This window comes from Sorex fumeus, unplaced genomic scaffold (genome assembly GCF_029834395.1).
Source record: "Sorex fumeus unplaced genomic scaffold, SorFum_2.1 ptg000007l, whole genome shotgun sequence".
Taxonomy (NCBI): Eukaryota; Metazoa; Chordata; class Mammalia; order Eulipotyphla; family Soricidae; genus Sorex; species Sorex fumeus.
This window is the reverse complement of record NW_026606064.1, coordinates 35,225,292-35,238,352: the sequence shown is the minus strand read 5'-3', so window position 1 is coordinate 35,238,352 and position 13,061 is coordinate 35,225,292. Positions and strand designations below refer to the sequence as shown.

The window sequence follows — 13,061 nt, the reverse complement described above, 5'->3', positions numbered from 1 at the left end:
AATAAGCTACCAAAGAAAGCAGATTACTTCATTGTTGATGAAAAAAAAACACAGTTGTGATTATTTCAGCTGTGAACACATATGCCCTGGAAAAAGCCACTGATGAGGGCAGGGAACTCTGACTCATGCAGGACACAGACAGCTCTGGTCTCACAGGATAGTGCATTGCCAATTCTTCATGGTTTTATTGCAGTCCCTAGATTCTGGGGAACTGTGTATAACAAGATCCTGGTGCTTTTGTATACAACATATTTGTGACATTTTCAGTGACCCAATAGAGTAGAATGTCCCCCATACCTAGGGATTACAGCAGTAAAAAGATCACTAAGATTTCTAGTATTTGGTGTTCACTTGGTTTTTAGGAGAACAATTGGCATGATTGGTTAACCAAGAAGGGCGAGCCTGGCACACCTGATTTTAATTTTGAGCCAGTTGCAGGGGTCCAATGTGGATAGTTGTTTTTGATTTGCTGAGTTATTTTGCCACCCACTTTTTCTGGGCACCCAGAAATACCATCAACCATTCTCATAAATCAGCAAGTGCAGCCACTGGCCCCCATGATGGCAGAGAGGGTGGAGGAGCTTGGGAAAGCCCAGACAGCCTTGTGTATATTTGGATGAAGATATAGCTCTTGTTTGGGAGATTCTAGAGATTGTCTTTAAGGAATGTCATGGGAGGTAGACTGGACCTAAGGTCAGGTGTGGGTGTGAGGACAGTAATAAGGCAGCCCTATCAGAGGGGACAGCCAGACCAAATATGACCAGTGATGGCCACTGTAAGAAGGAAGACACAAGTGGAGCCATTTGCTTCCCTGTTATAATTAGTTCAAGATGATCCCCCTTCCCTCGAAGTAGAAATTGCCTCTATGCTCGAGTAAAATGATACTAATAAGGTAATATTCCATACTAGATTCTTCTCATGGGCTTTAGTGCCCACTGAACTAACAGAAAAATCTATTCTGTTTAACAAATATTTCTTGAGCCTGAGCCCATGCCAGGCCCAGGTTGCCACTGGAAATAAAGTGGTGGCTCCCCACCCCTTACCTGTTTAGGCAGTGGTACAAATCTCCACATTGTTATTTTAGCCCAGTAGACTCCCTGTTTTTGCATTATGACCAAATGCATGGCAGAAAATATTTACCTTTGTGACCATTTGAGAGAGTACATGCTCTGACATTAGGTCCGTTTGCATTATTATATTTTTTTATTAGTGAAACACCATGAGGTACAGTTATGGACTTACAAATTTCTGTGCTTGGGTTTCAGTTATACAATGATCAAGTACCCATGCTGAAAGTTGACTATAGACCAAACATGATTGCCACTCAATACCTCTCTTGCAAACCTTTCGCATTATTGAAAACTACCCCTGCCCTTCCTGTCCAGAACTTTTTATCTTCTGCAGATAAACTGTGTCCTTTAAACCCAAATTCCCCTCTTCCTTCATTCTCCCTCCAAGCTCTGGCAACTCCCATTCTTCTTCCGGTCTCTTTGAATTTGACTTCTCTGTCTCCCTCATAGACTTGTGCAATATTACTCATTTTCCTGACTGGTGTATTTCCCTTAGCCTAATACCTTCAAGGTTTACGCATGTGTTGTAGCATGCGTAGAATTTCAATCCTTTTGAAGGCTGAATTTATGTTCCACTGACTGTATATCCCACATTTTGTTTTTCCTTTTTAAAGCACTATCCATTGTTTATCTATCAGCGGATACTGGGATTGTTCCATCTTTGCCTATTGCGAATAACTCTGCTATGAATATGGGTGTACAACTATTTGCTTAGCTCTCTGCTTTCACTTCTTTGAACCTGTACCCTGAGTGAAATTGCTGGTTCTTATTCTGTATTTAATGTTCTAGAATGGCTGTCCCTTTTGCATTCCATGGTGTAAGGCCAAGGAATCTATTTTGTCCACATCCTTACAAACAGTTACTCTCTTTGTTTTTGTTTTGAATATAGTCACCCTAATGAGTATGAAGTAATATCTCATTCCCTAGTGATTAGTGATTTTGAATGTCTTTCCACGATTTGTCTATCTTCTTTGGCAAAACGTCCTATGCTTGTTTTCAGCATTTGGATTTTTGTTGTAGTTGTGTTATGGGAGATTTTTATGTATTAGAATATCATCCCTTATCAGATATACTATTTGCAAATGTTTTCTTCTCATCTGTAGGTACTCTGATAATAGTGCAATAAAAAAATTCTGATGGCCCCCATTTCTTGAGGTCCAGCCTAGCATTTTTCTCCTGTGGCCTAATCGTATGTTGTTCTATCCAAGAAATCATTGCCAAGTCCAGTGTTGTAATGTTCTCTTTGTTTGCATCTAAGAGTTTCATAGTTTAGCTGTCGTAATTAATTTTCTCATTCATTTTGAGTAATTAGGTTTTTGTTTTGTTTAGGGGGTCACATGCAGTGGTGGTTGTGGACTACTCCTTGTTCAGTGCCTGGTGGGGGGAGGGGGAGGCTGTCATTCCTGGTGATACTTGGGAACTGTAAGGACATGGAGATTGAACCCAGGACTCCCACAGACAAAGCTTCACCCTTGAGTAACCTCCCAAACCCATTTAATTTTTAATTAAATGTGTTAATTTTTTTTTTTTTTTTTGCTTCTTGGGTCATACCCGGCGATGCACAGGGGTTACTCCTGGCTTTGAACTCAAGAATTAGTCCTGGTGTCGCTCAGAGAACCATATGGGATGCTGGGGATCGAACTCAGGTTGGCTGCATGCAAAGCAAGCGCCCTACCTGCTGTACTATATCACTCCAGTCCCGTCCTGGCAGTTTTTGTTGAAAAAACTTTCTTCTTCTATTAAGTAGTCTTGAAAATCATTTGGTTGTACATGCAAAGGTTTATTTCTGGACTTTCTAGGTTACTGGTCTTTTTTTAAAATTTAATTTATTTTTATAAAGTTACAATGATTTATTGCATTCAATATTATAAAACCAATCCAACCACCATTACACTTTCCCACCACCGTTATTTCAAATATTCCTACCACCCCCAGTAGGCTACTGGTCTTTATATGTCCCCATATGCCAGTGCCATCCTGATTTGATTACCACAGCTTTCTAGCATGTTTTGAAATCAGGACATAATGCAACCTCAAACTTTGTTATTTTTTTCCAAGAATGTTTTGTCTATTTGGAGTTCTTTGGAATTCCATACAAATTTTAGAATAGAATTTCCTATTACTGAAAAAATAAACAATCTCATTCTATTTTTATAGGGATTGTATTAACCGAGCATCTATTTAAAAATAGATTGGCATTCTTATTCTAATTTGCATGTTTTAGGAACCTGTGGAATTGTAGACATAGGAAGATCTGGATATCAGATCATACATACATACCTGTGACTATATAAATACTACATATAATACATATACATACATGCATACATGTATGTGTGTGTCCAGAGCCCTACTCCCTTTCTCTGCCTTTACTTTCCTTACCTGGTTCTCATGCCACTCTCTTATTCCACCCTGTATTTATTTATTTAGGGCTGGAGTGATAGCACAGCAGTAGGGTGTTTGCCTTGCACGCAGCCAACATGGCCAACCCAAGTTCGATTCCTCTGCCCCTCTCAGAGAGCCCGGCAAGCTACCAAGAGTATCTTGTCCGCACGGCAGAGCCTGGCAAGCTACCCATGATGTATTCGATATGCCAAACACAGTAACAACAAAGTCTCCAATGGAGACGTTACTGGGCCCGCTCGAGCAAATTGAGGAACAATGGGAGGACAGTGACAGTGATTTATTTATTATTAATTTTTTTTGTACCTCTGAGATCCTCCCCAACGAGGAATTAAAGAGAAGGCTGCTTTTTAAGCCTGTCCTCAGTAGCAGACATTGATCCCCAATGCTGGAAACTCCGCCATGCAGGCCCCCCACACACTATGGAAGCACGGAGGGGCTTGAGAGGCCTGAATAAGGTGCTTAGCTCCTTGGTGGTCTGTAAGAAATCCACCTGAGCAGCTCCAAAAGCAGTTTCCAACCCATGGGGGCTGCCGTCCGTGCACTTCCCTGGGAAAGAACTGGTTTCAATTATCCTAACAAATTTGAATGTTTAAGATGAACACCTTGACAAATTATAGGAAATTGGAAACATTTTCTCAGGCCCACAGATCAGGTGTTTTTCTGAAAATAGGCAAGGATTTAGGCAGAATGTCTTGGGACAGATCTGAAACTCACGGCACGGCTGGTCCTGGTGTGGAGCCCCTGCAATGCAACCGCCGGTTCTGCTGGCTTGGTGGGGAACAGGCCACCAGCGACTCCCTCATTGCAAAGACCCGTTGTTGAGAGAGGGAAGAAGAAATGCTTATTTATCTGCTGGGGACAGTATTTTCATTGAGAAAGTATTTTGACTGCTGTCAGGGAAGGTTAAGGCTGGTTGCCAGAAAAACCAAACCTTTTCCCTCCTCACGGGAGGATTAATGCTATTCGTCAAATTCTCTTTTTTTAAAAAAAAAATTTTTTTTAAAGACTTTTCTTCAAAGGCAGCCTGTCTGCAATGTTTCAAATGAGATTTTTCCTTTTTTTGCAGTGGTTTGACAGTTGGTAGTGGGTGAACGCTGGGAGCTGGTCTAGAGTTGATGAGTTCTGGCTGTGAAGCTCCATCCCCGAGAACAGGGTTTCACCAGCTTTTTCCAGCTGCCTCCAACCCTGTCCTGTCTTCCACCTTGGAATATCCCGGGGACCCATAGGGAGATCATGGGTCCCTGGTTGGGAAATGCTGCCCTAGGGAAATCTGACCAGTGACTCTGAGATCAGCATGTCAGAACAAGGACTTGAGTAGACTGTAACTTTGCATAAAGTAAGGCCTGTCTTTATATTTTTCTGTTTTGCCTTTGGGTGTGTATTGGGTTGTGATGTAATATGTCAGTCTTATCCTGTTTAGGAGTCAAAAACTTAAGGCCTTTATTTTGTTTTGTTTGTTTATAATTTTTTGGGTCACCGTGAGATAGAGTTACAAAGCTGATCATGGTCAGGTTTCAGTCAGACAGTGTTCCAACATCTACCCCTCCCCCAGTGTGCAAGTCCCACCATCAATGCCCCCAGTTTCCTTCCCGCAATCCTCCCCGCAGCCTGCCTCTTTGCCAGGCGCTTGCTCTCTCTCTCTCTCTCTCTCTCTCTCTCTCTCTCTCTCTCTCTCTTTCTCTCTCTCTCTCTCTCTTTCTCTCTCTCTTTGTAGGCGTGTGTCTGTCTGTCTGTCTCTGTCGTGAGTGTGTGTGTGTGTGTGTGTGTGTGTGTGTGTATCTGTCTGTCTCTGTCTCTCACCTTTAGGGTACTTTTTTTTTTTTTTGCTTTTTGGGTCACACCCAGCAATGCACAGGGGTTACTCCTGGCTCTGCGCTCAGGAATTACCCCTAGTGGTGCTCAGGGGACCATATAGGATGCTGGGAATCGAACCTGGGTCAGCCGCGTGCAAGTCAAACGCCCTACCCACTGTGCTATTGCTCCAGCCCCCACTTTGGACTTTGGTTTGCAATACAAGTACTGAGAGATTATCATGTTTGTTCCTTTACCTGTTTTCAGCATGCAGTTCTTGTCCAGAGTGATCGTTTCCAACTACCTTTGTCATGGTGGTCCCTTCTCTATCCCACCTGCCTTCTCCCCCGGCATTTGAGGTAGGCTTCCACCCGTGGACCAATCCTCCTGAAGGCTTTTATTTTGAAAGAGAGTTTGGGGCCCAGTCATGTTGCCAGATCTGGCCATTCTCAGCAAAATGTCATTTGGTAATCAAATACACATAAGTAAATCAAGCCTACAAAGTAACCAATTCGGACTAAGTTTGAGTCTAATCCTTATTTGGAACTTCTGATCTGATTCCTCCTAATTGACATATTTCCCCCAAAGAATTGCTGGACATATTTCTAAAATATTTATTGTGTGTTTTATGTCTAAGTATTGCTTGATTTAATAGAACTTTGTTTCCTGTCTTTCACAAACCTCTGTGGCCATTGTCAAATCTCAGAACTACTTATGTTTTTTATTTATTTTAGATTTCCCTCAAGTCAACTCAAAATTTAAGTATGTATTAAAGTGTCTGTGGCACTTAATTTATATATAGGCTAGGGATCTATTCTATATTTTTGTCTTATTTTTGAGCCACACCCAGGGATGATCTTATTCTGCCTCTGTGCTCAGGGAACCCTCCTGGCAGACTCAGAGGATCATATGGGCTGTCAGGGATTGAACTTGAGTCAGCTGCCTGTGAGGCAAACACTCTACCCACTGTACTATCTATCCAGTCCCTGGATATCTATTTTAATAGGCCATAAGATACAAAATTATTTTGGGTTTTGGATGCCACTGACACTATTTCAGAGCTTGTCCTAGCTCAGTGCTCAGAAGACCATGCACTGTGAGGGAGTAAGTCCAGTGCTCCCACTTGAAAACATGCATCTCAGCTTCTCAGCCATCTCTCTCTCTCTGGCCCCAAACTATATAATTTCTAAGCTATTGTTGGGAGGGGGGCACACTCAGCAGTGCTCAGGGGTTACTCCTGGGCTCTGCAATCAAGGAATTACTCCTGACAGGCTCTGGGGACTATATCCAGGGATGTAGGGAATCGAACCCAGTTCAGCTGAGGTAAATACTCTACTGGCTATGCTTTAACTCCAGCACCATTTTTGTTTTTTAATAATGTTTTTCTTATGTTAGGATTTACAAAATAATTATAAGAGGTAATAGAGGTCTCATATGCCCTCGTCCAGTTTCTTCTAGTATTAATATTACATTAGTAACCATGTAATATTTTCTACAGTTAATGAACCAATATTGACCCTTCAAACTGTGGTCAGCCATGGGCAAGACAAGTGCCTTCCCCCCTGCCCTCCCTCCAGCCCCTGGCCACTGGTGTTTTTATTCAGACTTTTCAAGCCAGATGTGACGGTGATTAAGGTGTGACATCTGTCACCCCATTAATAAACAGGTTCCTGCCCCACTGGGAAATCAGGAACATACTTTAGCGGCAGAATTTTTTTTTCCTTTCTTAGGTTTTTGGGCCACACCCAGAGGTATTCAGGTCTTAGGTATTAGCCAGGTATTTCTGGCTCTGGATTCAGGATTCACTCCTGTAGTCTCAGGTGATCTTATGTGATGCCAGGGATTGAGCCATAGTCAGTTGCATGCAAGGCAAGTGCTCTACCCACTGTCCCATCTCTCTACATGCTGCCTTGAAATGTCCTGGATTCCTGGTGTTCTGGGCAGATTCCAAGTAGGAATTCAGAATCTCCTGTTTTTCCCTTCAGAATTGAAGTCAAAAGCTTTATTTGGGCACAGCTGCCCTGGTAGATGGAAGCATGCAGCTTCAGGAAGGAAGTGAGGGGAGTGAGGGAAGGAGAGGTTACTGCCCAGCCAGGTCAGCGGAGTTCGCTAGTTTATCAGTGGGTGAGTGACAGATGGGCTGGAGCGATAGCATAGCGGGTAGGGCGTTTGCCTTGCACACGGCCAATCTGGCCGACCCAAGTTCAATTCCTCCGCCCCTCTCGGAGAGCCCGGCAAGCTACGGAGAGTATCTCGGCCGCACGGCAAAGCCTGGCAAGCTACCCGTGACGTATTCGATATGCCAAACACAGTAACAAGTCTCACAATGGAGACGTTACTGGGTCCGCTCGAGCAAATCAATGAACAATGGGAGGATAGTGCTAGTGCTGGAGTGACAGATATCACACCCCCATCACCTTCAAGTCCGGCTTGAAAAGTCTGAATAAAAACACCAGTGGCTAAAGTCTGGAGAGAGTGCGTGGGGGAAGGCACTTGCCTTGCTTGTGGCTGACCACAGTCCAAGAACACTAGAATGTGAATTACATTGATCTTTGTTTTGTCATGGATGCATGCAAGGTTCCAAGAACAACATCTGGCGCGTGGAAGATGCTCCTTGGAGGAGTGGATGTTGCGAGGAATGGCTGCATTGAATGAGTGAACAGGGACTTCTTCCCCCAATCTGAACCAGGGGAGAGGGAGTTACCCCAAAAAGATGCAGAACTTGGGATTGAAAGCGACTGTTCCTGTACCCAGAGAGCCAGTGGCTTCTGTGATAAATCCAGGCAGCCTCTTTCCAGTGGATCAGGGAAATAAAATACCTTAGCAGTAGAAAAGGCTAACCCAGATAGTATTAGAGGTTATAGCACTTGCTTTGCATGAAGTTGACCCACAGTTAAATCCCCAGCATCCATATGGTCCTCCAAGCACCACCAAGACGGATTCCCTAAATACCACCAGGTATGACCCAAAAATTAAAAAGAGAGAGAGAGAGAGAAAGACAATACCTAAAAAGCAGTCAAATACTGGACTGGAGTGATAGCACAGCGGGCAGGGCGTTTGCCTTGCACATGGCCAACCTGGGTTCGATTCCTTCGTCCCTCTCCGAGAACCCAGCAAGCTACCGAGAGTATCCTGCCCGCACAGCAGAGCCTGGCAAGCTCCCCATGGCGTATTTGATATGCCAAAAACAGTAATAAGTCTCACAATGGAGACGCTACTGGTGCCCGCTTGAGCAAATCGAAGAACAACGGAATGACAGTTGCTACTGTGCTACCTAAAAAGCACTCTCTAGCCATTTACATAGCTGATGCTAGTTTGGGGGCCATACCCAGCAGTATGGGTGGGAGGGGTAACTACACCCAGAGATGCCAGGGAGATCACGCCATTCCAGGAGTCGAACCCGGAGCTCCGTAGGCCAAGTAAAGTGTATTCTTCACCTGAGGAGCTTGTTGCCGTGTAGTCCCAGAGCACATGTAGACCCATGGCCCTGGGTTCAACTCCCAGGGAGGTCCTTGTGTGACCGTGTGGGTTCCAGCACATTGTCAGCCCGTGTGCAGCTGCGTCTCCTCACTTACAACCCCCTTGGCAGCACCCGTTGCCACTCCAGCATTGCATCTCCCAAGCCCCAGAATCCCCCCCACCCTTCCCACCCCATCCACCAGCAGGCATGGACAACCCCCCAAAGGCTGGCAGTGTGAGTGGGTACACGCCTCTCTCACTCTCCAAGACCATCTCCGGCTCTCCCCAGGAAAGGTTTCAGCATCGCGCCCGTGCCTTTCTCTGGGAGGAGTGTCCAGCTCGCTCTCCCCTTGCAAGCCCAGAGCCCCAGCAAGTCAGGAAGATGTATGTGCTTTACAGTGCTGGGAGGTCTGCTTTGGATCACCCCGGAGCTGCGGCTTCCCTGAGCAGCTGAGAGTGAAGGAACATTCGCGCGGCGGCTACGCCTGTGCCCCACACAGGGGCTGCCTTCACTCGGCCGCAGCAGCCGTTGACGTTTAAATCATAAAAAGCCGCTCTATATACAGTTTACTCTGCTGCCTGGAGGCCCTAGAACATAGGTATTTGACGGGATGCGGGCGGGGGGTGGGGTGGGGGGAAGTGGAGTGGAGTGGAGTGGGGCGGGGGGTGTGGGGAGAGGCAGAAGAAGCAGCCGTTAATCCGGACAGGCTTCTGGGCACTGGAGCAGTTGCGGATGACAAAAGTTAATTAGAAACATGAGCGGTTTAACGGAAAACACTTGTGAGCATGGGAAGGGCGGCCTCGCCAGTAGAAGCGTCTTTCCCCGGGATTCGCTGCGGGAGAAAGTGACGGGGTGAGTCTGTCATTGGGAAGTGGCGGGTGCTCATGTCCTCCTTGAGGCTGGGGTGCTGCTGCCTGTCTGTCTGCATCCCTGGGGGTCGTGGGTGAGGGGCAGGTGTCACCGGGCCGCCCCTGCCACACTTTCCCTGGCCTCCTGGAAGACGGGCTGCCCTCTTCACAGCTGTGCTCCTGGCCAGAGGGGACTCGCAGAGCTCCAGTTGGGAGCCCGGCTGAATCTGCTTCTAGTTTGGAAATACTTTGAGGCTTTTCTGAGAAAAGAATCTGGCTGGGGAAGGACTGAGCGAGCGCCAAGGGGAAGCCTTGACTCTCAGATAACCTGCGTGTTTTCTTGCTCTGGTAAAGCCATGTGCACGGCTTAGCCTCGAGTTGGAAAGTGTTTTCTTCAGTCCAGCCTGAGTTGTGACCGTAGATCCTTAGAAATACCAGCAGAGGAGAGCTTGGTATGCTTCGACAGGACTTAGCAGTCTTGGTGGGTAATTATTCTCCTCTAAAGGTTATATGTGGTTTCTCTTCCTTTACTATGTTTTTTTTAATCAGTTCTATTTCAAGATCTCTGCTACACTGTCGTCTCAGAGTTGAGGATTTTTTTTTATTGTTTTGTTGCTTTCTGGGTCACACCTGGTGATGCTCAGGGGTTACTCCTGGCTCTGCACTTGAGAATTACTCTTGGCAGTGCTCTGGGGACCATATGGGATGCTGGGGATTGAACCGGGTTGGTTGCATGCAAAGTAAATACCCTACCTGCTAGACATTCGATCCGATTTGGGTCATTTTTCTTTTTTCTCTTAACTAGGAGAGTGGGTAGAAATTCATGAATGGGGCTGGGAGATAATGCAGCAGTTAAGGTACACACCTAGCAAGTGCCCAAGCTGGGTTCAGTTGCTGGCATCATGTGTTCCCCAGCATTGCCACAAGAAGCCCTGGACCCACACTTTAGCACTACATGGGGTGGGCGAGGAAATCCCAATCACCACCTGGCTGGAGTAGCATCATGTCCTTGAATCCTCACAGTGAATGGACAACCCAGTGGCTGAGAATTGCCAGTGGGGACCCACCCCCTAGACTTCTTGAGCTTGGGAAGCCTGTCTCAGGCCCAGCAGGAGGGAAGGCACTTGCCTTGCATGCAGCTTCCTTGGCCGCAGCCCTGCTTCCAATCCCCAGAACCCCTGAGCATCGCCAGGGCTCACCCCTGAGCACTACCAAGTGTGGCCCCAACTCCTTTCTCCCCAAATTTATCGCTGGGCAGGAGAGATGATCATCAGTGGACTGAGTCTATGGGAGCCCCAGACCAGATCCCTGGCACCAGAGTCAGCCTGACCATGATGGATGGGGCTTCGGCAGGGGTGTGTGTGTGTGTGTGTGTGTGTGTGTGTGTGTGTGTGTGTGTATGTGTAGATATGTTTGTGTGTATGTGAGTATGTGTATTGTGTGTATATGAATGTATATATGTGAGTGTGTGAATATATTATGTGAATATGATGGTATGTGTATTATGTGGTCCCCTGAGCCCCACTGACAGCAACCTCTGAGTCCAGAGTCTTGGGGAGTAGCTTGTGGCCACCACAGGGCATGGTCCGGACACTAGAAGAAAATGATGTTTCTTCTCTTCTTCAGCACCACCGGGCTACAGATTGTATGTGTGTGCTCTGTGAATGTCGACACTGAATTGTGCATGTTCAGGTCGGCACGCACCTGCAGAGCAGACACCAAAATTGGCATGGGAGGGCGGGAACTGTAAGTGAGGTGTGTGAGCTGGAAAGCAGGAGGAAATCCAGGTAGGATTTCCCACTGAGCCTCAGGTAATGCCAGAAGCAGGTTTGGGAGCCATGCAAGCCATAGGCTGACAGCCATCAGCTCTGCCAACAGGGTATCCCTCCCACCTTCCCTCCCCCCAGTGCTGGGCCCCGGTAACCCCGGTCTCCTCCTCTTCCCTCTCTCCGCAGAGCCTTCGGTGAGTCCAGCCTCCTCCCATCCGGGCATGAGCGAGAATGCATCTGCCGCACTGGAGTGCTCCCTGCCTGCTAGCTGCAGCTCCTCCTCAGCCATCCCCCAGCCCGGGGCCACATCCAAGCCCTGGCGTAGCAAGTCATCGGGCAGTGTGAAGCCCAGCACCACATCGTGCATGCTGTCTGTCAAACAGCCCGTGCCTGAGAGTCCCCGGCCCAGCCCGGAAGCCATGAAGCCAGCCCCCAACAATCAGAAGTCCATGCTGGAGAAGCTCAAACTTTTCAACAGCAAAGGGGCTTCCAAGGCGGGTGAGGGCCCGGGCTCCCGGGACACGAGCTGCGAGCGGCTGGAGAGCCTCCCCAGCTTTGAAGAGAGCGAAGAGATGGAGATCCCCGGCCGCACGCTCTCTGCCCTAGGCCCCTCGTCCAGCAGCCCCAAAATCGCCCTCAAGGGCATTGCGCAGAGGACTTTTAGCCGGGCACTCACCACCAAAAAGAGCTCCCCAAAAGGCAACGAGAAAGAAAAGGAGAAGCAACAGCGGGAGAAGGAGAAGGAGAAAAGTAGGGACCTGGCCAAGAGGGTGTCGGTGACAGAGAGGCCCGACCTCCGGGAGGGCACCAAAGAAGACCTGGGAGGGGCTGCCGTGATCGAGATGCCAAAAAAGTCCTCCAAGATTGCCAGCTTCATCCCCAAAGGGGGGAAACTCAACAGTGCCAAGAAGGAGGCAGCCGCCCCTTCCCAGAGCGGGATCCCCAAGCCAGGGATGAAGAGCGTGCCTGTGAAGTCCCCAAGTGCCCCGGCCCCTTCCAAGGAGGGCGAGCGGAGCCGGGCCGGGAAGCCAAGCTCAGGGCTCTCCCAGCAGAAGCCCCAGCTGGACGGCAGACACTCCAGCTCCTCCTCCAGCCTGGCGTCCTCTGAAGGCAGAGGCCCGGGAGCGACCACCCTGAACCACAGCATCAGCAGCCAGACTGTCAGTGGGTCTGTGGGTACCACCCAGACCACGGGAAGCAATACTGTCAGTGTTCAGCTACCTCAGCCCCAGCAGCAGTACAGCCACCCCAACACTGCCACAGTCGCACCTTTCCTGTACAGGTGAGAGCTCACACACACGCACACACACATACACACATGCACACACACACATACTCACACATGCAGACACTCACGCACACACATCCACATCACACTCACAAACACATACACATGCACAAACATGCACGCACACTCACAAACACATGGACACACATGCATGTACATACACACATGCACCTATGTGCACATACACACACACTTGTGCATGCACATACATGCACGCACACACATACACATGCACACAGACACACACAGACTCACACACACACATACATTCACATCACACTCACAAACATACACATGCACAAACATGCACGCACACTCACAAACACATGCACGCACATGAATGTACATACACACATGCACCTATGTGCTCATGCACACACACTTGTGCATGCACATACATGCACGCACATATACATGTATGTGTATGCA

General features: G+C 47.7%; 1 protein-coding gene across 7 annotated transcripts in view; it reads left to right on the top strand.

Annotated features, from left to right (window-relative positions):
* Window positions 1–13,061, top strand: part of NAV2 (neuron navigator 2) — an 822,647-nt gene that overhangs the window by 614,226 nt on the left and 195,360 nt on the right. For all 7 annotated transcript variants that reach the window (XM_056130622.1, XM_056130618.1, XM_056130629.1 and 4 more), the window contains one exon: window positions 11,531–12,626. In XM_056130622.1, the coding sequence (XP_055986597.1) occupies window positions 11,531–12,626 (1,096 nt within the window). The remainder of the gene's footprint in view (window positions 1–11,530; window positions 12,627–13,061) is intronic.